This window comes from Endocarpon pusillum (assembly GCF_000464535.1).
Source record: "Endocarpon pusillum Z07020 unplaced genomic scaffold scaffold4993, whole genome shotgun sequence".
Taxonomy (NCBI): domain Eukaryota; kingdom Fungi; phylum Ascomycota; class Eurotiomycetes; order Verrucariales; family Verrucariaceae; genus Endocarpon; species Endocarpon pusillum.
In genome coordinates, this window is record NW_006916474.1 from 489,778 (window position 1) to 511,601 (window position 21,824).

The following is a 21,824-nucleotide window of genomic DNA, read 5'->3' on the forward strand; positions in this document are numbered from 1 at the left end:
CTAATGCTTCGAGCTCGTCCATTTCTTTCAGTCTGATTCCGTGCTCCTTTGGTTTGACTTAAACCGTGGTCATCACACGAGCATTTTTATACCAACTTAGCATAGGATTCTCTCCACTCTTGGTCTGCGTGTCTTCCACATGAGCCCATCTCTCAAGAAAGTCCTTGTGGCTAAGTACCCTCGTAAGCTTCCCGGTAATAGCTCTGTAGATATCTTCCATCATGCGGAAATCTGTAGGGAAGAAAATATCAAAATAGCCTTGATGCACGTAGGGAGTGGTGACAGGAACATTCCGTCTTTGGTATCTTGTCTGAACAACAGGGGCATTTATGCCTGGTGTGGTCTTTTCCAAAATATCAAAGTCCGCTACAATGAGTCGATGAGCGGGAAAATAGTCGCGTAGTATGTCAAAGAACTGCATCATTCTTGTCGGTATCCATTCGGGTCGAGTCAGATTAGGTGCGAAAGGAAGGGCGAGTTTGAGGCGTCGGAGGAGTCGTGAATCAGATACGGGGGTCGTGAAACGGGATCTTGAGGCAGCTTCCCGGATGCGCAAATATCGAGCAGCTACAGGATCGAGCATCTTTTCATAATACTCAAAGAATTCTCCCTCCTCATCAATCAAAACATTGCCCTGCAGCGGTTCCTCTGATATCGGATTGTAGCGTAAGCTATCATGCGCAAAGTTGTCAAAGACCTCCAGAGCAAGGAAGAAACAGGGAGAATGGATATAGTCGCTCCAATCAAAAATGGATTTGTTGATGATCTCGACATGGTCTAGGTGTTCTGAGGAGGTCGGCGACTTCCGTAGGTTTCTCAATTGCAACTTTGCTAAGGAAGATGAAATCTCAATGATCCTGAACCTCGTCCTTTGATACACTTCCGGATCAGTATCACGTATGTAATCAAGAACATTCTGCATCAAGGTCCCATTGCCAGCACCCATCTCGTATATGATCAAGTCGTGGTAGGGGAATAAAGTCAATCGGTAGTTGGTAATAAGATAGCGAGCTATAGCCTCGCCATAATAGGGTCTAAACAGTTCTGTTGGCGTGTGCCACAATTGCCGTGTCTCATCAGGATCTTCCTCGTCAAGTTTATCTTCATATTCAGCATAGCTGAGGCTTACTCGTCGGTTGAACTCTGCGTCATCCTTGATGGTGGGAAAATCGAAAGGTTCTCCTGGATTGAAGATTGTTGCATGCTTGGAGAAATATCCATAGTTGGGATTGTACAAGCTATCTATCCATCATCAGCCCACCAAATCGCACAGTAGCGGGCCAGCTAACCTTCAATAAAGTCTCGTGCAAGCATTTTGACTCGCTTGGGACGGTGCAGCCTATTGCGTAGATCGAAGGACGTGACTTTTGGATACTCGCGAAGTTGCTTGGACATATCTTTGGGGAAAGCGTCTATTCTCTGCTGCCAATTGCTCCCACCTTGTGCATCATTTTGGTTTCGACGGAGTGCATAGCTCCTCCGCTGTTGTGGGATCAACGAAGCTCGTAATGCGGCGTGTGACGACGCGCAAAGACAGTTCTTCGAAGGTGTAGCAAAGAGTTGCCTGAAAATATGAGAGACGACTAGAGAGTCCATCGGAGGAATGTCTAAGCACTTGTGCTTTGTCCTGCGTGATGTTCAAAAGCTGCACTCGAGTACTAAGTTAGTGACGACTGGGGAAGTGGTCCGGAGGTCCAAGCTCGGGAGCTGTCCTAGTTGGGTTAAGCTGCTGTTGCTTGCTTAACCAGGTCTCTTCATTTACTGCGTCTACTGCGTCTACTGCATCACTGCATTGCTGTTCCTGAGCCGTCACCGGACTTGCGATGCGTCGGAGTCTAATGTCTTCTGAAGCGGAGTCGCATTAAAAATGGATATGAGAGGTGCTGAAGCGCAGAATGGTGGAACAGCGCTTCAGTACCGCCATTGCATTCGCTGCGGGTGCTCTGGTCGCTCTTGCGATCTGTGAAGTGGCACGCTTTAGGACCTTCAGCTCCAACAACCCCCATCAGCTACCAAGCAGACGCCTTGGTCTGGAGGAAGATGATGACCAAAAGGGGATTGAGTCGACGATTGGCAATACACCACTTTTCGTGATCAAGTCGCTTACAGAGGCTACTGGATGCACTATCCTCGCCAAAGCCGAGTTTCTTAATGGTGCAGGTGGATCTCCGAAGGACCGTGTTGCATTGTCAATCATCCAAAAAGCTGAATCGGCAGGTTTATTGGTGCCTCATTCGGGGGACACGATCTACGAAGGCACGGTAGGATCAACAGGAATATCACTTGCTACATTATGCAGAGCGAGAGGGTATCTCGCGCACATTTGCATGCCCTCCGACCAAGCAATAGAGAAATCAGATATGCTTCTTAAACTAGGAGCAATTGTAGATCGAGTCCGACCTGCTCCAATCGTTGATCAAGCACATTTCGTTAATCAAGCTCGAAACCTGGCAGCTGAGCACACAGCAGACCCTAAGAAGCGCGGAAGAGGCTTTTTTGCAGACCAATTCGAGACTGAGGCTAATTGGCAGGCACATTATGAAGCTACCGGGCCAGAGATCTTTCGGCAATCCGGGAAGAATCTTGATGCTTTCGTTGCCGGTGCCGGTACAGGAGGAACCATATCCGGGGTTGCAATGTTCTTAAAAGCACAACTTCCGGACATACGCATTGTACTTGCTGATCCGACGGGTAGCGGTCTTTTCAACAAGATCAAACATGGGGTCATGTTCCATCCTGATGAAAAAGAAGGGACAAGACGAAGGCATCAGGTTGACACTATTATCGAAGGGATTGGACTTACACGATCAACAGCGAATTTCGAAGCGGGCAGAGAATTGATCGATGATGCTGTCAAGGTTACCGATGCACAGGCGTTGGCAATGGCTAGATGGTTGGTCGAGAAAGACGGCATCTTTGTTGGAAGCAGTAGTGCTGTGAACTGTGAGTGTATCGAAATGTTCGATCCTGCCTTTGCTAAGCGAATCCACAGGTGTCGCTACCGTCCAAACTGCCTTGAAGCTTGGACCTGGTCATCGTCTTGCTACTGTACTATGCGATTCTGGCGCACGACACCTATCCAAGTTCTGGAACCAAGCTGGCAACGTTGCAGGTACTACAAGTACTCGCTTGCAAGATGTGCTTCAGCTCAAGATAGACCGTGAGCTGAGTGGGTGATACTTCTTCTCAATCGTCCTTTCCAGCGACCTCCGCTGCTCTTCCTCGAATGTTCTTGCTCTCAGACAAACAGGGCCAGGAATAAATACTCATTGCTTTACATTCCCGGACCTGTAACAATGAGCTCCATTGGTCCCTATGGGGAACTCTTCAGGTTGCTTTGCGCAGGGGCATACTGTTTAAGCGGCTGTGACCAGTCATGATGATCACTCCACGCGATCAAGAAAGCCTGCGTCTCTTTTGTCTGGCTCGCGCATCTATCTAATGTGCTAGGATACCAACGGTCTTTTGCGAGGGTGTAAGTCTTAAAGATGTTTCTTAGGAGAAGTTGGCGATGAGATCAATCGCCGAGTCTGTGCGCGATAGAATATGTTATATAACGGACAGATTGTATAGAAATCATCTAGCTTGCAGGATAGACATCTTTCAAATGAAATGCGAAAATTGTGTAAACATATTTCAAGGTAGTCATCTCGTAATGGCGGCTGCTGTCGCGTGACGCATTTCTTGTCGTCTGTGAAGCAACATCCGATCATCACTTTTTTACATAATGGAACCGGATACTTCTACGACCTTGAAGAATGTACTGCCAGAAATGCCGAACTCCTCTAAAGCTTGACGGTTCACTCGAGGATCTCAACCCGGCAGCTTTCGATCTGCTGGTGGGGTCGACAGGCAAATCATTGCCCGACAATTCCACATCTACTCGCCTTACCTATCCTCAGGAACGAAAAGATCTGTACGACAAAGTAACTTCTACGCCTGCATCGCCTGTTACAAAGCGTTCAATCCCAGCGCCTCGTCATGGCGACGCCAAAAGTGATGGCAGAGACCCTGTCTCTAAGGGAAATCCAGATATGTCATTTATTGAGATTACCGAGTCGCAGATAGTTCCTCCTCAGCAGTTGGACTCGACGGAGCGTACACCACCTGCCAACAATGGGCAACCGAATGCACACTCAGAGGACTCCAAGTCGAGCCATCAGGATGGATCATTATCACATGATATGGAAGTGTCACAACGGCTTTTCTCGATATTGTCAGCCCGTTCCGATATCGATCATCCAATATGCACAGAATGCACTTCATTACTGCTGTCGTCAATGACTGCTCGACTCAATGCCAGCACAAAGGAGCGTGATGCATACATTGGGTTTTTGAGGTCTCTGCAATCAGCGTCGTCCACCATACCGACAGCTGAGGATGTGGCGGCTGCCGAAAAGTCGTTGAAGGACACGTTAGATAAAGAGAAGGTCGTCTTCGAGGAGCTTAAGAATCTGGAGGCTCAAAAACAAGAACTTGAAAATGAGATAGCTGAACTTGAGGAGCAATCCCAAGCTTTGGAGCTCGAAGAACAGAACTTCTGGGCAGAGCGAAATGCCTTTGATGATGAAATGCATGAGTTGACTGCGACGTTGAACTCGTTGCAACAGAAGCACCAGCACGACCAGCTACAGCTTCAGGCTTTGCAGAGGACAAACGTATACAATGATACGTTCTGCATAGGCCACGATGGCTATTTTGGCACTATAAATGGGCTGCGCCTGGGTCGACTTCCAAACCAGAATGTAGAATGGTCTGAGATCAATGCTGCATGGGGTCAAACTGTGCTGTTGTTGACTACAGTGGCTGAACGGCTTGGCTACACCTTTCAAGGATATCGTCTAAGACCAATGGGCAGTACCTCACGAATAGAAAAGGTCGAATGGCCTCAACAGTCTCCCGATGGCTCTGCCCAAGGCTCACATCACGCTGGTCAAATGTCCACCAATGTGACTCCCAAAATCACTCAACTAGATCTCTTTTCTAGTGGCGACATGCCACTAGGCCGTGTATTCTTCCACCGTCGCTTCGATGGTGGGATGGTTGCCTTTCTGGACTGTCTTGCTCAGCTGGGTGCATACATTGAGCGGCTGCCAAATCCACCTTCTTCAGGCAATTCATCCCCTCGAACACCAACAAGAATCTCACGAGTTCTACCATATCCGATTCATGGCGACAAGATTGGTGAGGGCAACAATGCTGTTAGTATCAAATTAGGTGCTGGCTTCCAGCAAGATGAGAGCTGGACCAAGGCCTGCAAATATGCATTGACTTGCTGCAAGTTCCTGTTAGCTCATGTAAGTAACATGGGAAATAGTTCACGGAGCAGCGAGTGAGATACATCGACGGATTACACGTATCACCGAATCAACGGAGAGCACCACGGTCATGAAGGATATGCGGCGGAGGGTTAGAGCATCACGAAGGAGACCCTGTACCATGTCACTCCTCTTGATTTAAAAGGCGCTTTGAATGAGTTATCAACCCCGATGTTGAAGCACTTCCACGAGCTGGAAACATTTCGAAAGATGCGACATAGGACTCAAGAGCAGTGATACAGCCTCGAGAGCCCGAGGCCTAAAGTCTCATTAATTATGTTGTCATCGCCGAGCCTCTACTACATTGCTTGCTGGCGAGCTGGTGATAGCCCTTGTTACATAAAACCCTTCATGATAGCTTTCACTAGATTATCCTCATAGATCATCCAGTCAGACACCTGTGCAGAAGAAGTAAATGTTCCAATTATTTTTTCATATAGGAGACAATATCACAATTAGGATAATCAATTGAATTTTACAGAAATCGCTATCAAAAAATAGCGTCTTCATAACTACGAATATAGTATTATCACACACAAGCCAAGTACCCTAGTTCCATATAATCCTTGTAACGAGATAGTACCTGTGATCCCCCACGCAAACACAAATCAAAGAACACACAACATAGTTTATTGTTTTTTATTTCACAATCACTACCAACTCAGCCCATATGGTGTAGTTGGTTAACACCCGGTCTAAGCTGTCACTATATAGCAAATCGCAATCGGAATCGTACCCGGATTTGTGTGACTCGTAGATAACCAACGGTGTTGACAGTGGCCTCAGGCTCATTGACACGTCCAAACCCAAAAAATCCTCTTAAGAGGGTTTCTCCTGAATCTCATGACCTATCACCACAAATTAATGTGGCTGGTAGTTCGGAGATTCGAGGTTTTTGTCATTTTTTTATTATACAGAATTTGTTTCTTTACTATGTGTTCGAACATGAGATGTTTCCACCTTTTTTTTGGGTGCGCTGGACATTAGAGCCTTAGTAATGGTCGACGTTCTCTGTAATGTTGCCCCATATCATTTAGCCTACTGTTGTTCGCATTTCTACTTCTTCAATATATCCGCAGTACCATACCATGGCAAACCATAAAGCAGTCTCAGAAATCCCGCGATTTCTTCTGCCGAGGATCACTTGGTCGTCGTTGAAACTGACGCTTGGGAATGTATGATGGGCGCTGCAATGATGCAGAAAGCAGAGCACGAGCGACGAATCCCAGTGGCCTGTGGTGGGCATAAGCTGCAGGACTCAGAGCTCAGCTATCCTGTCACAAGAGAAGAACTGTTAGCCATCAAGCATGTGCTGCAGATGTGACAGCGGTACCTTCAAATGGGCCATACTACTCTACTATCATCTATACCGACCACGAAAAGCCTCCAGTATCTAGCAACCACTGAAACGCCGCCGAAACGCCTTGCAAGATCAAGAGATCAGCAGCTGAGGCCTGGAGAGAGGACCAGCCCTTGCATACCAGTCTGAATCCTCTCGATGTCGGATACAATTCGGAGAAAACTATGATCGATTTCCTGTCGAGATGGCGTCGAATTGGCGGACCCTAATCCAGACGACGCGCGGCGATTGCGCCGGTTATAGACAACGTCATGCCGTTCAGATACGGGGCTTGACTTTCTCATGGTAGGAAAGCTTATGTGACTGTCCTCGATCTTTCCAGCAAACTCCAAGCTGTCTGCCCGCCAACGCGGAGGTGCGGAACACGTAAGCGCACCTTTTTGTGGAAACAGGCGACCGAGAAATGCGAGATAGGACGGTTTTGATGATGAGAATCGATGTTGGGATGGATTTCGGAATGTCGTTGAAGGCTGTAGTGGAAGTTACGTTAGCTTCTAGAAAGAGATGTTGCACCAACACTTACGTTCTTGTGGAGTTTCTGAGAGTTAGCTGCGTTCTCTAGGGTGTGCTCATTCCGTCAAAGAGAATGTTTCTTCAGCAGGCTGATTCTTTACAGAGCTGTGACTTTTTCTTCCAGAGATGGGCCATATCTTGCCTCTAGGAGAATAAGACTGAGGTCAAAAGAAGATGCATGTTTGATCGCTATGATTGGAGACGAGCTTTAGATCGAAGATCGTGCAGTTCTCGTATGTTAGTTTCTATGAGGCTATTTGAGAGTATAGTATGAGAATGGCAGTCATGATAGATTCAGGAAGCAGTTTCAGTCGCGTTCGCACACGGCGAAAAGCTTTGCTGAGCCTGTTTCCAGTTGTCTCAAAGTTGGACCGAGATCCAACCGGTCACAACAGACTGGATATGATGTGAAAGGCCACGTATCATCCATACTGGCGAGACGTCGTACCACATGTTCATTAAGCGGACGTTGAACATCTCCTCCTCAAGTGAAATGCGAGTCACAAGCCGCATCGTTCAATTGAGTAATTCAGACATGATATCAGCCATTTCGCAATTAGGCCCAGAGCTAATTGAGTGCCAGAGGCTAATCGGAGGCTTTTTTGCGAGTATACTCTCCACTTTCAGAGTAAATGACTCCTTACCCTTCTCAGCCGCCGATATCAGACCACTGAACTGGAGAACATCTTCCGCGACATGTCGCTGACAGAACCCTTGTCGAGCAAAGTCTATAGTAGCATTGTCTAATCGGGCATCGGGTATTAGTCTCAAACATTCTGAGATAGGCCGCTCTGGTTCTACCCGTTCTGAAGACCTGTTAGATGCTCTTTGAAAGTGATACTCAATGATCGTGTTGGCCTCCGTGATATTGGTGTACTTAGCTGCGAAGGCTCTAGCCCAGCGCTGGGTCTCAGCAGGATCCGTGAAATGGCGCGAAGTCTCCGGCCGCAAAAGAAAGTCTCTTGCCGCTCTCGGACATAATAAGCTCAGTTCGACAAGGAAACTCCTTATTTCAGACCACAGATAACCGTCTATGGAATTACCATGATCGCCATATGTATGAGTTGCCAATACTTCGTTGGTTGCAAGGGAGATAAATTGTTGAATGTACTCATGGAAAACCGTGGACATTGCCCAAAACTCCAAAGGGAGGTTATGAATGAGAATCTTCTTTTCTATTTGCTCCCTCAAATTGGCAATACGGTGGAGCAAGAGAAATCCCGGGTAAAGAGGGTGGCCGTCAATGGTTGAATTCCGGATTTTGCCAAATATGCCATGTGTGAGGATTGTCTTGTCGGAGTCTCGCCGGCGTAACTCCATTTCGATCGATTTGAAGACGGTTGTCTCCCTTTTTAGATTCAAAAGCGCCCCAAAAGTAGGATTGTCCTTCAGTACCAACGACCAATCCAGCCGATTCCCCGTGTGATAGCAAACTCCTCGAACAAGAGTCTCTTCATGAGCCTTGCAGAACTCATAGAACTGATGATTGACCAGTAACAAATTGATCAATGCTTGCGGTTCTGACGTTGCCGAGTAGAAGAAGATCTTGAGTGAAATTTCGGCAGGAAGACAGTTTAGAGGATTGATAAGGGTTGATCGATGGAACTCCATTGTGAAGCTAAGAGAGTTTGCAAGGAGTAGAAGGTCTTAAGGAATGATAAAGAGTAGAAGAACGCCTTACGCAAGGTCTGGCAAACATCAGCATAGAGGAGTTGATGGGGTAGGTTTCAAGATCGTAAGGTAGTAAGGTTGGGCATGGCTGGGTTTATAATGATCAAACCTCGGGGTTGCTCGGGGGAAAGAGAACATGGACTTCAAATCTAGGAGTACTTGTCTTGTTTGAGCAAGTTTTGAGGTTGAAGGATCTTGAATTTTGCTCCGTCAATAGCCGGGCGCAGAGCGTGATTGGCTTGTTGAAGATACACGCATCCATTGAGGTTGTCCTTGAGAGGATTTCGCTGTAACATAGTTGTGGTACCTGGGTACTCCCAAATCTTGCTCAAAGGGACAACTATACCTAATCGGGATTGTTTCCTCCACACAAAACTTTCTGACAAATTAAGCATTTTTAAATCCTCCGAAGTCAATCTACACTCGTCTACTCCGTACTCCGTATATTGTTGCCGTCCATGATTACCGTGCTCTTGATCGACCTGGCCCTCAATTCTTGTTGATAGTGTTTTCGTACTATTACACTAAATGAAGCCATACCCTGGCTACATGACAAGTGCGCTACGGACCTCAGAGCGTGGGGCTATGTTTCTTGGGACAAGGACAGACTGGAACAGATGAGGCCTCTGGAAGGGATCTGGTCTGCTGGATATGGCCACGCCCTTCCAGCTGGCTATCAGGAGAAAAGTAGACCAAGCGCCCAGGCAATGGAGAAAATTGGGAAAATGGTGGTCAAAACTTCGATTCTAAAAATTAGCATGCTCCCACAATTGGACGATTGGGTAGATTGGGATCTGGCAAGCTCCATCAACACTTTTGGCCACTGAGCCAGCATCTTGCTTTGATCGAGGAAGTCTCTCCGTCCCTTCTTGGCTTCTCGATCTAGCTGTCTGGCCGCGGATGTCTGATTGTGATTTATAAGCCGTTTTTGTGTCCATTGATTCATTGACTGAGAGCTGTGATGACGTGGCTGTATCAAGCGACGGCACAGCCGGCTGATCCGGCTGATCCGGCTGATTAGCAACCTGAGTACTCCCGTCTTTCATAATGTCACGGGCCGTGACAGTGTGGTGGAGGAAGAGAGATACAAGTCAGTGAGGGGTACATCAATTAAGTGTGGTTCGAAACCCACAAGCACTGTCCTTTTGGCGGAGTGGTTGATGTATCCCTTTTCTATACATACTACGTAGTACGTAGTAGTTAGTATGGAGAGTGTTTTGGTGACCTTTTTTTAGTGGACATTTCGGGGTCAATTTCGTATGGTATCGGCTGCATAAACCAACCACAAGTGGTTGGTCGTTGTAGATAACTCTGGGTCCGCAGATTGCTGCCTGCGGATGACTGGCCAGGTGAGCTCTATCTGGACCTTTAGTTCACCGTCGTCCGGATGAGATCGGGGTGAGCCCGGGGGTGAGCTTGAGCGGCATCACCCTAGGCCCAGACCGGGAGTGAGCCGCGGGCAGATCTCACAGTACTACGTACTTGGCAGGATCATCCTCCCGCAGTGCGTTGCGAACGCACAACAGTGTACGGGGCCCACAACAACCTGTATGCGTTCTGAAGCGCTCATGCAACAATGATCTGAACTTGAAATTACTCTTCACTCCCTCCCCGTGTCATCCTCTACCCCGAAACTTACCTCCATTATGTTGTTCTTCAGGTAATCCCATCGCGAGGGGCGGCCATACTCTAGAGCCACCAACTAATGAAACCCCCCCCTCTAATATAGTTTCTTCAAGACCCTCACAAACCACAGTATGCGCTTCCTCCTCCTCCTCCTCCCCTCCTACCCAACAACTCCTTCCAGACAATAACATCCGGCAGCCATAACCGTCGAGCTCAAAAACGACATCTCCATCCGCGGCACCCTGAAATCCGTCGACCAGTACCTCAACATCAAGCTTGACGACATCACCGTGCTGGACGAGCTCAGATACCCGCATCTGAGCAGCGTGAAGAACCTATTCATCCGGGGCAGCGTGGTCCGGTATGTGCATCTGCCTGCCGCCGAGGTGGATCGCGGCCTGTTGGAGGATGCGTCAAGGAGAGGTGAGTCTGATACCGCCCTCTCTTTCGGAATTGCTGCTTTTGGGGTAATGGGGACTTGGGGGGGTGGACGAAAAAAGAAGGAGGGGCTGTATTTTTTTGTTTGTTGTTCTTTGACGTATGTTTGCGGGCCTTGAGGCTGACGAACTGTGTGTGTTTGTGTGCGATAGAAGCTGCGAATCAGGCTGGGAAGGGGAGATGAAGGCATTACACAGTAGCTGGACGACCATCTGGTGGGCAAGCCTCGTACGCAGGAAAGGATCGACGAGAAATGGTTTCAGGCTGCTCGACTGCGTACTTTTAATGGGCATTTGCTGAGGGACTGGGTGGAGGGAAGTGAGCAGTTGCTCAGCAGCGAAGGGTGTGGAGGCTGTATCTCCTTGCACGACTCAAGGTGACATTTTGTAGAATCGGGGCAAGAAAGGGTCGGAGATAGGTAGGGTGGAATTGAAACCATCTACCTCGCTGAAGTATGCTCTTTAAGTTTAGGACCGTGATCATGACGACATGTGGTCATGAGCTTACCCAAATGGTTTATGACGCTATCAGTGGCTGTATGGAATGGAAAATCTTCTGTATGCCTCAAGCCTTTCGTCTTGAAAGCCATTCAGTTTGGTGTTATGGCAATGACCACTATCCATACACACGATCGCTGGCCCTCAAACCAACAGGGGCCACAGTCCACCCATAGCGGAATCTGAGTCACAGCTTGTTTGGCCAGCGCCAGAAAAAAAGACTCTTCCTTCATCCAACGACATGGATCCAAGAACCGTCTCACCAAATCGTAGCGCCCTCCTCCACCCTGAACAACCCACTCTTCTTCTTCTCCGCCTCCCACTTCTCAATCCACATCTTCATCTTCTCCCTACTCTTCGCACTGCCCACATTCACCGTCGGAATCACCCTACCAATCCTGAGCGCACAACAAAACATGGTCAACTCTCTAAAACTCGAATGCTCCGAATACGGCACGCCGAAACAGTTAGACTCCCTCGTCGAGCCACGTTGAGGAATCAGATCCTTCATGGTAAATCTGCTCTTCCAGCCTTCACTGTGCAGGACGGTAGAGACGGCCGGATTCTCTGTGAAGCGACTACTTGGAGGTCTGTAGTTCCAACCGGTAGGCCTAAAGCCGACGACGCGGGAGAAGTGGGATTTGTAGCCTTGGATGTAGTCAAGAAGGGTTTCGGCGCGGATCTCCATCAGCATCTGCATGTGAATCTGGGCTTCGAGCGGGTTGGTGGTCAGGCGCGAGCATAGTTCTGGGTCTTCCAGGGCAGAGCATATGCGCTGTTTGGCGGGTGGAGCATATATTTTGCAGTTGAGGGCTTTGGCGATGCCGAGACAAATGCGTTCTTTGCCAATAGAGTAGGTGCCAATGACGACGAGGAGGCGGCCGCGGCCGGACGGCTTCATATCTGAGTGGTCTCCCTCTTCCTTGAAAACGTAGTTGTCTTCTCTCTTGACGACAGAATTGTCTTCGTCGTTGCCCTTCTCGAGAAACTTGGCCATGCCGCTGCCTGCTCGCTCTAGCTTCGCACGTTCCCAATTGTCGTTGGTGTCTGGTATTTCTTTGCTGAGGGATACGCACATCTCGGCGCAGGAATTGATGACATCTTCTTGACTGGGAAAGGCATATTTTGGTGTTAGGTACGTGGTGTCAAGGTAACACGTGTCAATCATTTGCTGCTTCGTCTTGCCTGAGATAGAGTCCAGCACATCTGGACGTAGAAGTGGATGATTAACGTGAGCTGGACATGCTCGAAAGTCGCCACAGTGCAATATGCGGTTGGTCTTCGGGTTTGGGCCTTTTCGAACGACTTTCTCGAAAAGATACAATGATGAGCCAGGGCAATGATTGGCGGGTATCATCGTCACGAAGACTCCCTGTGTACCAGGAATTTCGACCTTCTTTTCAAACTCCAAATCCACGACCCATTTTCGATCTACCTTCAATTGCTGTCGTACGAGATTGGCGGTGACCTTGCTGCAATAGATTGGTCCGTGACACCACGAGGATGTCAACCCAATGTAGTGATCACTGTGAAAGTGGCTAAGGAAGTAGGCACTTTGACCTTCGACCTTTCCATACCTGAAGGCATCAACGCAGATGTACAGACCAGGCATGATTTTGTAGAAGGGGCAGGTTCGTTGATAAGCAGGTTTGCCACGGGACTGAACTTCATTTGCTGCGGCCGCCGCCCAGGCAGCGTCTTCGGCATGACCTGACATGAGTTTAGAAAAAGCTGAACCGGATGAGCCATCTTTGGAGAGCGAGAATGGGTTCTCTTGGCCAGGCCTAGCAATGGCAGCACGTTGATATCGCTTGGCGCCCACAATGGCGACAGGGCGATCGCCTGCACTATCATGCTGCTTCGGCTTCGTTGTGCTAGCTGGAAGAGGAGTAGGTGTGCCGTCCAAACAGCCATTGACGTGTGCAGATGCTTCAGCCTCAGTAGTGCCCTTCATGCTTTGATTGCAGATCGGACAGGTTGCTGCATTTTCACAAGCGATGTCCTGCTCGGCGAGCTGTTCTGGAGTGCTGGGACCATCCTCGGCGCTCTCTGACTTAGAATCTTCATCTAACTCTTCTTCGAAGAGCGCCTGTTCTTCCAGGTATCGCCTCTCCATGAACTCTTCGCCTTCCTCAAAGAATTCGTCATCAAAGTCCTCCATGTCCTCAAATTCATCCATTGGCATGATACTTGTGGACTCGCGAGTCAAAGAAGGCCTGTTGACATCTGGAGACACAGCACCATCGAGTTGGTCGAGATGGTTACTCGGCAGATGCTGCGATATATTTCTGTCAACCGCGGGGATGGCTGGTTGCTTGTCAGGAGTTCTCTGGCCGCCCTGGTAGCCGTCTGTAACGTTCTCAGAGTACGGAATTGATCCCTCGGTGTACACATTTGGATAGTTATTGCGCTTGTCCCAATCGTCCACGGCTGAGACTTCCTCCTGCTCCTCTTCGCTTTCGGACTCTTCAATGAAAGGACCGCGTTGTAGTCGAGAATGTTTGCGCTTTGGAGGCGACTTTGTCAATGCATCACTAGATACCTCCGTATCATTAATGCTGCACGCCTTCTTGGGCTGATCTACATTTTGTAGCGGCTGAAAATTGCTGTCCGTTCGAGTAGTCTCTGGTGAGCCGATACGCCTCCTCTTGACGGAGCTCGAATCCTCATTGTACCTTGTTCCATCCCCTTTGGCTGCCAAAAGGTGGTCGGGCTCCCGTACTAGTGAAGGGGAATTCGAGCGGTCGTTTTCGGTGCCATTAGAGTCGTGCGTAACTGCGTCCTGAAAGAACAGTTCTTGATCGTCGCCACCATCGCTCGACACAACCTTGGCTCTGTCTGATCTTGCAAAGAAATTCAGGATGGTTTGATTGGGCTGAGATCTTGTCCTTGAACTGCTGGTGGCGAAGTTTGGCTTCTTGTTGCTTGCCGGGGTTCTCAAAGTAGAGCTGTGCGCAACCAGATGAGCTTTCATACCAGCTAAGTGGGGCGTAGGAGTTGCTGTTGGACCGAAGTATGGTGAAGAATTCCGGATGATTGATGTATCATGCAGCGGAGTGGGAGGTCGACCGAGGGAAGGAAGCACAGAGCTGCTGGGGCTCGAGGTCACATTCTCTCGTGGATTGCGGAACATGATGACAATCTTTTCATATTCTCATATTCTCATATTCTCATATTTTCAATATTCAACATTCAAACATGCTATGCTACAGAAATAGGGTTACAGATAAATAACAAACGCTACATGTATTTCACAGAAGCTCTCGCAACCCGCTAAAGTTTGTCCTCAAGTGGAGCAACGCTTTTGGGGTGACCAGGGTGACCGGGGTAAGGGTGTTCACATCTGTGCCCAGACACCGGAATTATGATTACACAGACGGACAGCTCTCACCCTCACTGCTACCTTCACAGGGGAGAGGCTGCAATAGCATAAGCAGGCGCCTCAGTCTGATGCATGTCGAAAGGTGCAGAGCACCTCAAAGATGAAGTAGACAGAGATCCCAAGCCGAGGACACGTCTGCTGATATTGGTACAGGGCAGCAAGAAACAGGTCATCCTTGCTGGTGGCATCGCTGGCCTGGTCTCACGGTTCTGCATTGCACCTCTCGACGTGGTCAAGATACGCCTCCAGCTTCAAACCCATTCTTTATTTGATCCGCTTGCACACAAAGGCACCAATGGTCCGATATACAAGGGTACTCTTTCAACACTGAAAGCTATTTTGCGGCAAGAAGGCATAACGGGGCTGTGGAAGGGCAACATTCCGGCAGAACTTCTCTATGTTTGCTATGGAGGTCTCCAATTCACTACCTATCGCAGTGTCACTCAGCTCCAGTCAGGATTACCACGTCGACTACCTCCTTCCGTAGAGTCTTTCATAAGCGGTGCTTCCGCAGGCGCAGTAGCAACAGCCGCCACATATCCTTTGGACTTGCTTAGGACGAGGTTTGCTGCTCAAGGCAACGAGAAGGTCTACACATCCCTCCTCGCCTCCATCAGAGATATTGCCCGTCATGAAGGTCCACGAGGCTTCTTCCAAGGCTTGGGTGCTTCCGTTGGGCAAATCGTACCTTACATGGGCCTTTTCTTTGCAAGCTATGAATCATTAAGGCTGTTGCTGGGCTCTCTCGAGCTTCCACTCGGATCTGGAGACGCTACAGCCGGGATCCTAGCAAGTACACTCTCGAAGACGGGCGTCTTCCCACTTGATCTGGCAAGGAAGAGACTGCAGGTTCAGGGTCCTACTAGGACACGATACATCCATCGCAACATTCCAGAGTACAGAGGCGTGTTTCATACTCTGCAAACGGTTATGGAGAAGGAAGGATTTCGGGGGATGTACAGGGGTTTAACGGTTAGTTTGGTGAAGGCAGCTCCTGCAAGTGCTGTGACCATGTGGACATATGAACGAGCTCTGCAGTTTTTGATGCGAAAGGAGATAATGGAGTGAGTCAGTCTCGCCGGGCCCATCCTGGTCATAGCGAAAATAAAGACAAGAGCTATACTTCCAACATGACCTCTTCCGAGAGTATTCTGTGTCGAGGTCTACCATCGAAGATTACAAGCACCATCCTTAGGCCAACGCTGTGGTTAACCGCCATGCACGTGCTGGCATGTCTGTTGTAGGTCCGGGAGCTTGATGGCCTGCGCTCAAGCACGGTGCTGCTATTACCTGCTTGTTCTGCTCTGACTGGTCAGCCTGCTCTGAATGGTCAGCCTGCTCTGAATGGTCAGCCTGCTCTGAATGAGGCGGGTATTCTCCTTACCAGATTGTGTATTGTCCTCCCATTTCATCTCACCAATTACCCCGTTCAGCTATTTCGCTATTCTGACCAACAATGGCGCTTGTCAATAGCGTGAATGGAACAATTCACTGTGGTGTTTGCATAACACCTTCCGATGCCTCGTCAATAGCCCAGCACAATGGCTATTCAGCACGTCCTGCAACAGCTCCTTCTAGCGCCACAAAGTACTTATACTCCCTTCTCACACTTCCTGGCAGAAATTCTTCTTCTCGTATCCACATCACAAGCTTCAGTCTACACCGTCTACATCGTCTCCTTCGTCTTCAAACTCCAAACTTCTTAATCACAACACGAGATGGCACCATACCCCAACCCCATGATCCCCATGATGCACCGCCCTTCTCGTCCGTCTCCCCTGGCGCAGGTCGCCAACATCTCATCCGCCCCCACTCCTTCTGCCCCTTCGTCTTCTCCCTCGCAGATCAGCCTGGCGCTGACTGCACTTACCTTCCTCCAATGTGCCTCCTCCCAGAAAGGCTTTCGCAATGTTTGCAAAGGTATGGATCCCTTCACCTCCATCCATTCTATCCACCTGTTTGTCAACTGGCTCGCTTCCCTACCCATCCGCCAGACTCTCCCCTCGGATCTTCTCCTTGTCGCTTGGGCTATTCAGGGGCTTCCAGCTGGTCTGCGAAGCTTTCTCGAATGGTCTCTTGCCCTGGACAATCCTCCGGAGGAGAGACTCAACCTCGAATATCTCACCTGGCATCTTGAGATGTGGAGATCCGTCTTCTCATCGACGATAGTTGTCGAGTACGCGGGGAAGAGGGGAAGGAGCCAAGAGACCCCCATCGAGGACTGGTTCGCCAACGGTCCTGCTGGGAACAGGGATTGGGCTCGGAGGGAGGCGCAAGGGTATTGGGACCGTTTTTCCGGAAAGAAAGGTATGTAATTCTGCCCATCTTCTCCCATCTCTTTTGTCACTGACTGACCTCTACTGATAGACGAACCAATGCCCTTCGCGTTCTTCTCCTGAGAGTGCTGCGAGTATGTACCCTGGTGGTACCGAGGCGCTTAAGTCCTCTGGCACGTCCCACGGAAGTTTGGTGCGAGGCGGGAAACATAGGCACGACGACTACGTACCCTGTGGTACCGAGGCGCTTAAGTCCTCTAGTGTCGCTGACTGTGAGGAGGTGGAAGAGGTAAGAGGGAGAAGCGAAGACGGTTCGTAGGATGAGACGCTGGTCGTCTTCCATCTTCTATTGTGTGCGAGGCTGGACCTTGCTTTGTCTATGTCAGCAACATCAAGATCATCACATGGAACGAAGTCAAGCCAACAACACTGCTTCGACGTCCACCAAGCTGCGCCATTGACAAGGATCATTGCATCGCATCCACCACCAAAGACATTGCCAACGCCAACAAGCGATACAATCGAGCGTCCTCCCCCACTGCGTCAGCAGAAGACGTAACCCCACGAGCAGCAATCAGAACAGCAACAACATCAGCAACAACCAATGGCATCCATGATCTCCACCCTCACCTCAACAACCAAGCCAATCAATCATTCATCAAGCCACTCATCAACGCAGTACATCATCCAGTAACTCGCTCGATGTACACCAAGACACCACATCACCACCGCAACGATACCAATCTACTAAACCATAACGGAGACGCAGACAAAGACCAACACCGAAGACGAAGACGCAGACGAAGACGACGAGACTGAAGCATCTAAACACCACATCACTCACGACCCACCACTCAACCGGGCAGCATGAAGGCATGAAGGCATGAAGGGCATGACGGAAGCAATGAAGGAAACACGAGAAGGAACAGGCAACCAGACGACATGGAACAACTTTGCCACGGTCAGACAGACAGACTGACTGACTACTGGCTATACGGGGCTGAGGCAGGATGGATGGATGGATGGATAGTTGTATGGATGAACATGATTGCAAGGGCAGAACTGACAGGAAGAGTCGGAAGGACAGACGGACGGACGGACAGTACATAGCTCACATATGGTCATGCTCTGGCTATGCATCACATCCCACGCAGCAACACAATCACACACACATCGCAATCAAAATCAAAGCGAGCTTGACCATCCTCTCCCTCCCTCCCTCCAACTAAGTGAAAGTAACGATGGCCTACATCATGCCCTTCCCCCTTGCCCCCCCCCCTTCCCTCCCATCCCCTCTCGCCCGGCATGTGCGAATGAGAACCGTACACATGATACGAGATGTTATGATGTGATGTGAGATGGCATTCTAGGCGCGAATGCTTCTCCCCCATATGTATGTAGTACCAGGGTATTCGGGGGAGTGGATAGCCACTGTACTGGATTGTATTATCGAAGCTGTTGCTAACACCCCACACTCGATTGCAGACGTTGCCTATATTGCCTTTACGTATGTAATAGTAACCATCAGATGGGTTCTATACCTCTGTTTTCATGCAGTTTTAACAAGATGGATGACTTTATGGCCACTATGGCGGATAGCATCCAATATACATCGTCCCCAGCCGGCGCCTCTCTCACTCTGCTGCCCAATGTCATGCACTCGTAGAAGCAAGCCCACAAACGCCTCGCTACTGCCCAAATATGTACCGCTATTATGTCGTGTAGTATGTTCAAGGACATATGTACAACACGTCAGTATATCCATCAACACCAAATGGAAAAGTCACCAAATCAACACTTGTTCCAACCCTCCTCTTACTCAACTACTAACCAATTCCATCCCTTCCTCCTCTTCAAACCCCCTGGGAATCCGACAAATCTTCCTCGCCTCCTCAGATGCCGTTTTCCAAATAACATCCCTAACCTCCCTTCCCACCTTCTCAATCGAGTCCATAGCCCAAAGAACATCCAAATGCTCATACTCTTCAATAACCTTAGCATGCACCAACCTCACATACGGCTCTCTCCCCCTTTGGAACCTCCTTAGAAGCCTCCTCCCGTCAACCAGATCATCCGACCCCGCAATCCAAAGCGCAAATGGGGGCGCTTGGTCGTTGTACCAAGCCATACGTTCTTTTTCTTCTTGGCCGCCGCGTCCAGCAGCTTCTTCCATCTCTTCTCGTTGTTGCTCAGCCTCTTCGTCTTCCGCGTCTTCTGCATTCCCTTCTTCGCGGGTAGCGAGGATGCATTTGTGGCGTGCAAAACATTCCCTGCCCAGCCACCAGCGCATGCTCTCAGCGCTGACGTATACAGGCGCAAATTGGAACATGCGATCTCGGAGGTCTCGCTCCCAGCGGGCGTCGGTCCAGTTGAATAAGAAGGAGAAGACGCGGTATCCCATCGCGCCATAGAGGGTACCCGGTAGCAGTCGATGCATCGTCATCATGAAGGGGATGAAGGCGTGGATGCCGAAGAAGATGCGGAACATGGCTGGGGAAATGACGCGCATAAATTTGAAATACATTTTGCCGATCAGAGGGCCGGCGTACACGGCGGGTGCTAGGGCGCAGAAGACGCTGATCTTGTTGCCGAGGTCGGGTCGTTGTTCTTTCGCTAGGGCGACGAAGGTTTGTGTTGTGCCTTGGGAGTGGCATATTAGGCCGAGTTTTTCGAAGTCTGTCTCCAGAAGGACTCGCGATATTAGAGCCGGGAGGTCCATGACGCCCATTTGGCGGATGTTCCAGGCCCACATTCTAGGATCGTAGTAATCGAGCGTGGTATGTTTAGGTTCGAAACCACAACGGTTGTTTCCGAGCCATACGTCGTAACCAGCCTTGCAGAGGTAGAATGCCAGGCTGTCGTCGTCATTGGTGCAGTATGCCCCGGCACTTTGCAGCAGACCATGAACCAGAAGGACAGGATATCGTCGTGAGCCATCAGTGTATTGCTTTCTCTGATAACTATGCGCTTTCCGCTCTTCATCGACGAAAACATTTGGCGATTTGTGCCCCCGAGCGTCAGCGCTACATGGCACGTACTCGGTAGGATTAAAAACATGCCAGAGAGTAATGATGAAACCGTCCTCTGTTTGCACCTTGAACTCCTCGACGTCCAGCCCAACTCTGCGCGCATAATATCCAACATCACACATCAGTCGGTCAGGACCTCCTTCGGTGGGCTGAAAATCGTCTTGCAATTGACCAAGCTCCTTGCTGCCCTCCTCAGATTGGCTACGCCTCCGCTTGCGTTGTCGGGTCCATTCTCTTTCGGCCTGCCGCCTAGCACTCTTTCGTCGTACCTCTTCTTGGTGGAAAGGCCGTCGTGCATCGGGGTTGCGGAATGTCAAGCGCAAGCCAATGTGCTGGAACATCAACGGTATGCTTGTGAAGGCGGAGCCGAGGACGATAACACCGAGGAAAGCTAATGACAGAATACATGAAGAGAAGCGGAGAGCTTTGCACTGCAAATTCCGCAGCATCGATGGCGGGCCATATAATGGAAGAGGTGGGAATAGAGGATGTGTCCTGCTCGGTGGCACGGCGGCTGCCAACCTAGCACTGGGCTCGTTGAGCGACGATTCATCCAGCCATTCAGATTCTGATTTGACTGTACAACCTGGCACTGCATCTTCTGCCCCAATTCGTGATTCTGTACTTTGGCTGCTTAGCCTTCTTCTACTATGATTATAGCCTTCCATATCATTCTTCAACTTATTCAGCTTGGCAGCTTCAGCAGGCGGCACGGCAGGGAGTCGGTTCCCATCTGCTAGTACTATCACTGGATCTAGGGGCGTGATGAACTTGGCTTCGACAGCGGTACTCGTGCTGGACGTTTCTGATGGGTCATCATTCGAAGTAGCGAGAGAGAGCTTCTCGGCTTGCTGAGAGTACTGAGCTGCACTCTGTGTCGGGGTTCTTGGGACTGATTGAGCCATACTGCTCGCAACACATCGAAGTGATTACAGTTCTTCGTGACTGCAGGCTCGAGATCGAAAAATGGGGAGTACAGAAGGATTGACTGGAGGCCAAAAACATGCGTGGTCAAACTCCAATTGCGAAGGAGCAGGATATTTGACCGTGTCGCCCGTTGAAAAGAATTACTCAACAAAGATCCGACTAGGAAAGAAATGACCAAGCACGGGCGTGGGCGCATATACGAAACGTCGGAGGGCAAATTGACAGCCACGAGTGGCCATTGACAGATTTGCCGATCGATCTGCTGGTTGGGGCAAACATGGATTCGCAAATGAGGATATCCATTTACTTGGATTGCCCTGTCCCTGCCACTGGCAGTGCCATGCCATGGTACTGGATTGGTTTGTCTTGGCTGGAATGGGCCAGATTGATAACCAACATCAAATGACATCATTCGCCAAGCCACCAGTCCTGAGCCTGTCTGAGGTACTCCGTATTGGCACGTGAAATCCTTATTTTGGGGCCAGGGCTAGGGGTTAGGGCTAGAGATAGAGTCAGAAGCAAAGACAGAGACAGAGACAGAGATGAAACGGAGATTAAAATTGCAACATCTGCTAGGACCTTCATGAGAAGATTCAGACATTGATCTATCTACACGCTGTGCCAGCGTGGTTGGGAGCGGTCCTCGACCTCAGCTCCAATCTAACAACCAAAGCTTCCTCTCCACCTCAGGGACGATCTTGCAAATTTCTGACACGGCGGAAGCTTGTTTTTGAATCCAGTAAACGCCTGCAAGAAGACGCTGTAACAAAATAAAGACACTGTAAAT

At 49.5% G+C, this 21,824-nt stretch overlaps 8 protein-coding genes across 8 annotated transcripts; 4 read left to right on the forward strand and 4 right to left on the reverse strand.

The window, feature by feature from the left end:
- Positions 1-58: 58 nt before the first annotated feature.
- On the reverse strand, positions 59-1,395 carry EPUS_00389 (uncharacterized protein; the record flags this gene model as incomplete). Its single annotated transcript, XM_007806045.1, has 2 exons — positions 59-1,242; positions 1,290-1,395. The coding sequence occupies 2 exons, from the start codon at positions 1,393-1,395 to the stop codon at positions 59-61; spliced, it is 1,290 nt and encodes a 429-aa protein (XP_007804236.1).
- Positions 1,396-1,895: 500 nt separating this feature from the next.
- Positions 1,896-3,177, forward strand: EPUS_00390 (Cysteine synthase 2; the record flags this gene model as incomplete). Its single annotated transcript, XM_007806046.1, has 2 exons — positions 1,896-2,943; positions 2,993-3,177. 2 exons carry the CDS (start codon positions 1,896-1,898, stop codon positions 3,175-3,177), a joined length of 1,233 nt encoding a protein of 410 aa, XP_007804237.1.
- Positions 3,178-3,758: 581 nt separating this feature from the next.
- EPUS_00391 (uncharacterized protein) lies at positions 3,759-5,336 on the forward strand (the record flags this gene model as incomplete). Its single annotated transcript, XM_007806047.1, has 1 exon — positions 3,759-5,336. One exon carries the CDS (start codon positions 3,759-3,761, stop codon positions 5,334-5,336), a length of 1,578 nt encoding a protein of 525 aa, XP_007804238.1.
- A 1,346-nt stretch (positions 5,337-6,682) lies between these two features.
- On the reverse strand, positions 6,683-8,802 carry EPUS_00392 (uncharacterized protein; the record flags this gene model as incomplete). The annotated part of the gene is made up of 4 exons (XM_007806048.1): positions 6,683-6,741; positions 6,800-7,148; positions 7,202-7,236; positions 7,836-8,802. 4 exons carry the CDS (start codon positions 8,800-8,802, stop codon positions 6,683-6,685), a joined length of 1,410 nt encoding a protein of 469 aa, XP_007804239.1.
- Positions 8,803-11,682: 2,880 nt separating this feature from the next.
- On the reverse strand, positions 11,683-14,556 carry EPUS_00393 (uncharacterized protein; the record flags this gene model as incomplete). Its single annotated transcript, XM_007806049.1, has 1 exon — positions 11,683-14,556. The coding sequence occupies one exon, from the start codon at positions 14,554-14,556 to the stop codon at positions 11,683-11,685; it is 2,874 nt and encodes a 957-aa protein (XP_007804240.1).
- A 321-nt stretch (positions 14,557-14,877) lies between these two features.
- On the forward strand, positions 14,878-16,049 carry EPUS_00394 (Mitochondrial thiamine pyrophosphate carrier 1; the record flags this gene model as incomplete). The annotated part of the gene is made up of 2 exons (XM_007806050.1): positions 14,878-15,869; positions 15,905-16,049. The coding sequence occupies 2 exons, from the start codon at positions 14,878-14,880 to the stop codon at positions 16,047-16,049; spliced, it is 1,137 nt and encodes a 378-aa protein (XP_007804241.1).
- A 474-nt stretch (positions 16,050-16,523) lies between these two features.
- On the forward strand, positions 16,524-17,952 carry EPUS_00395 (uncharacterized protein; the record flags this gene model as incomplete). Its single annotated transcript, XM_007806051.1, has 4 exons — positions 16,524-17,116; positions 17,173-17,370; positions 17,468-17,759; positions 17,851-17,952. 4 exons carry the CDS (start codon positions 16,524-16,526, stop codon positions 17,950-17,952), a joined length of 1,185 nt encoding a protein of 394 aa, XP_007804242.1.
- Positions 17,953-18,900: 948 nt separating this feature from the next.
- EPUS_00396 (uncharacterized protein) lies at positions 18,901-21,015 on the reverse strand (the record flags this gene model as incomplete). The annotated part of the gene is made up of 1 exon (XM_007806052.1): positions 18,901-21,015. One exon carries the CDS (start codon positions 21,013-21,015, stop codon positions 18,901-18,903), a length of 2,115 nt encoding a protein of 704 aa, XP_007804243.1.
- Between the last annotated feature and the right edge of the window lie 809 nt (positions 21,016-21,824).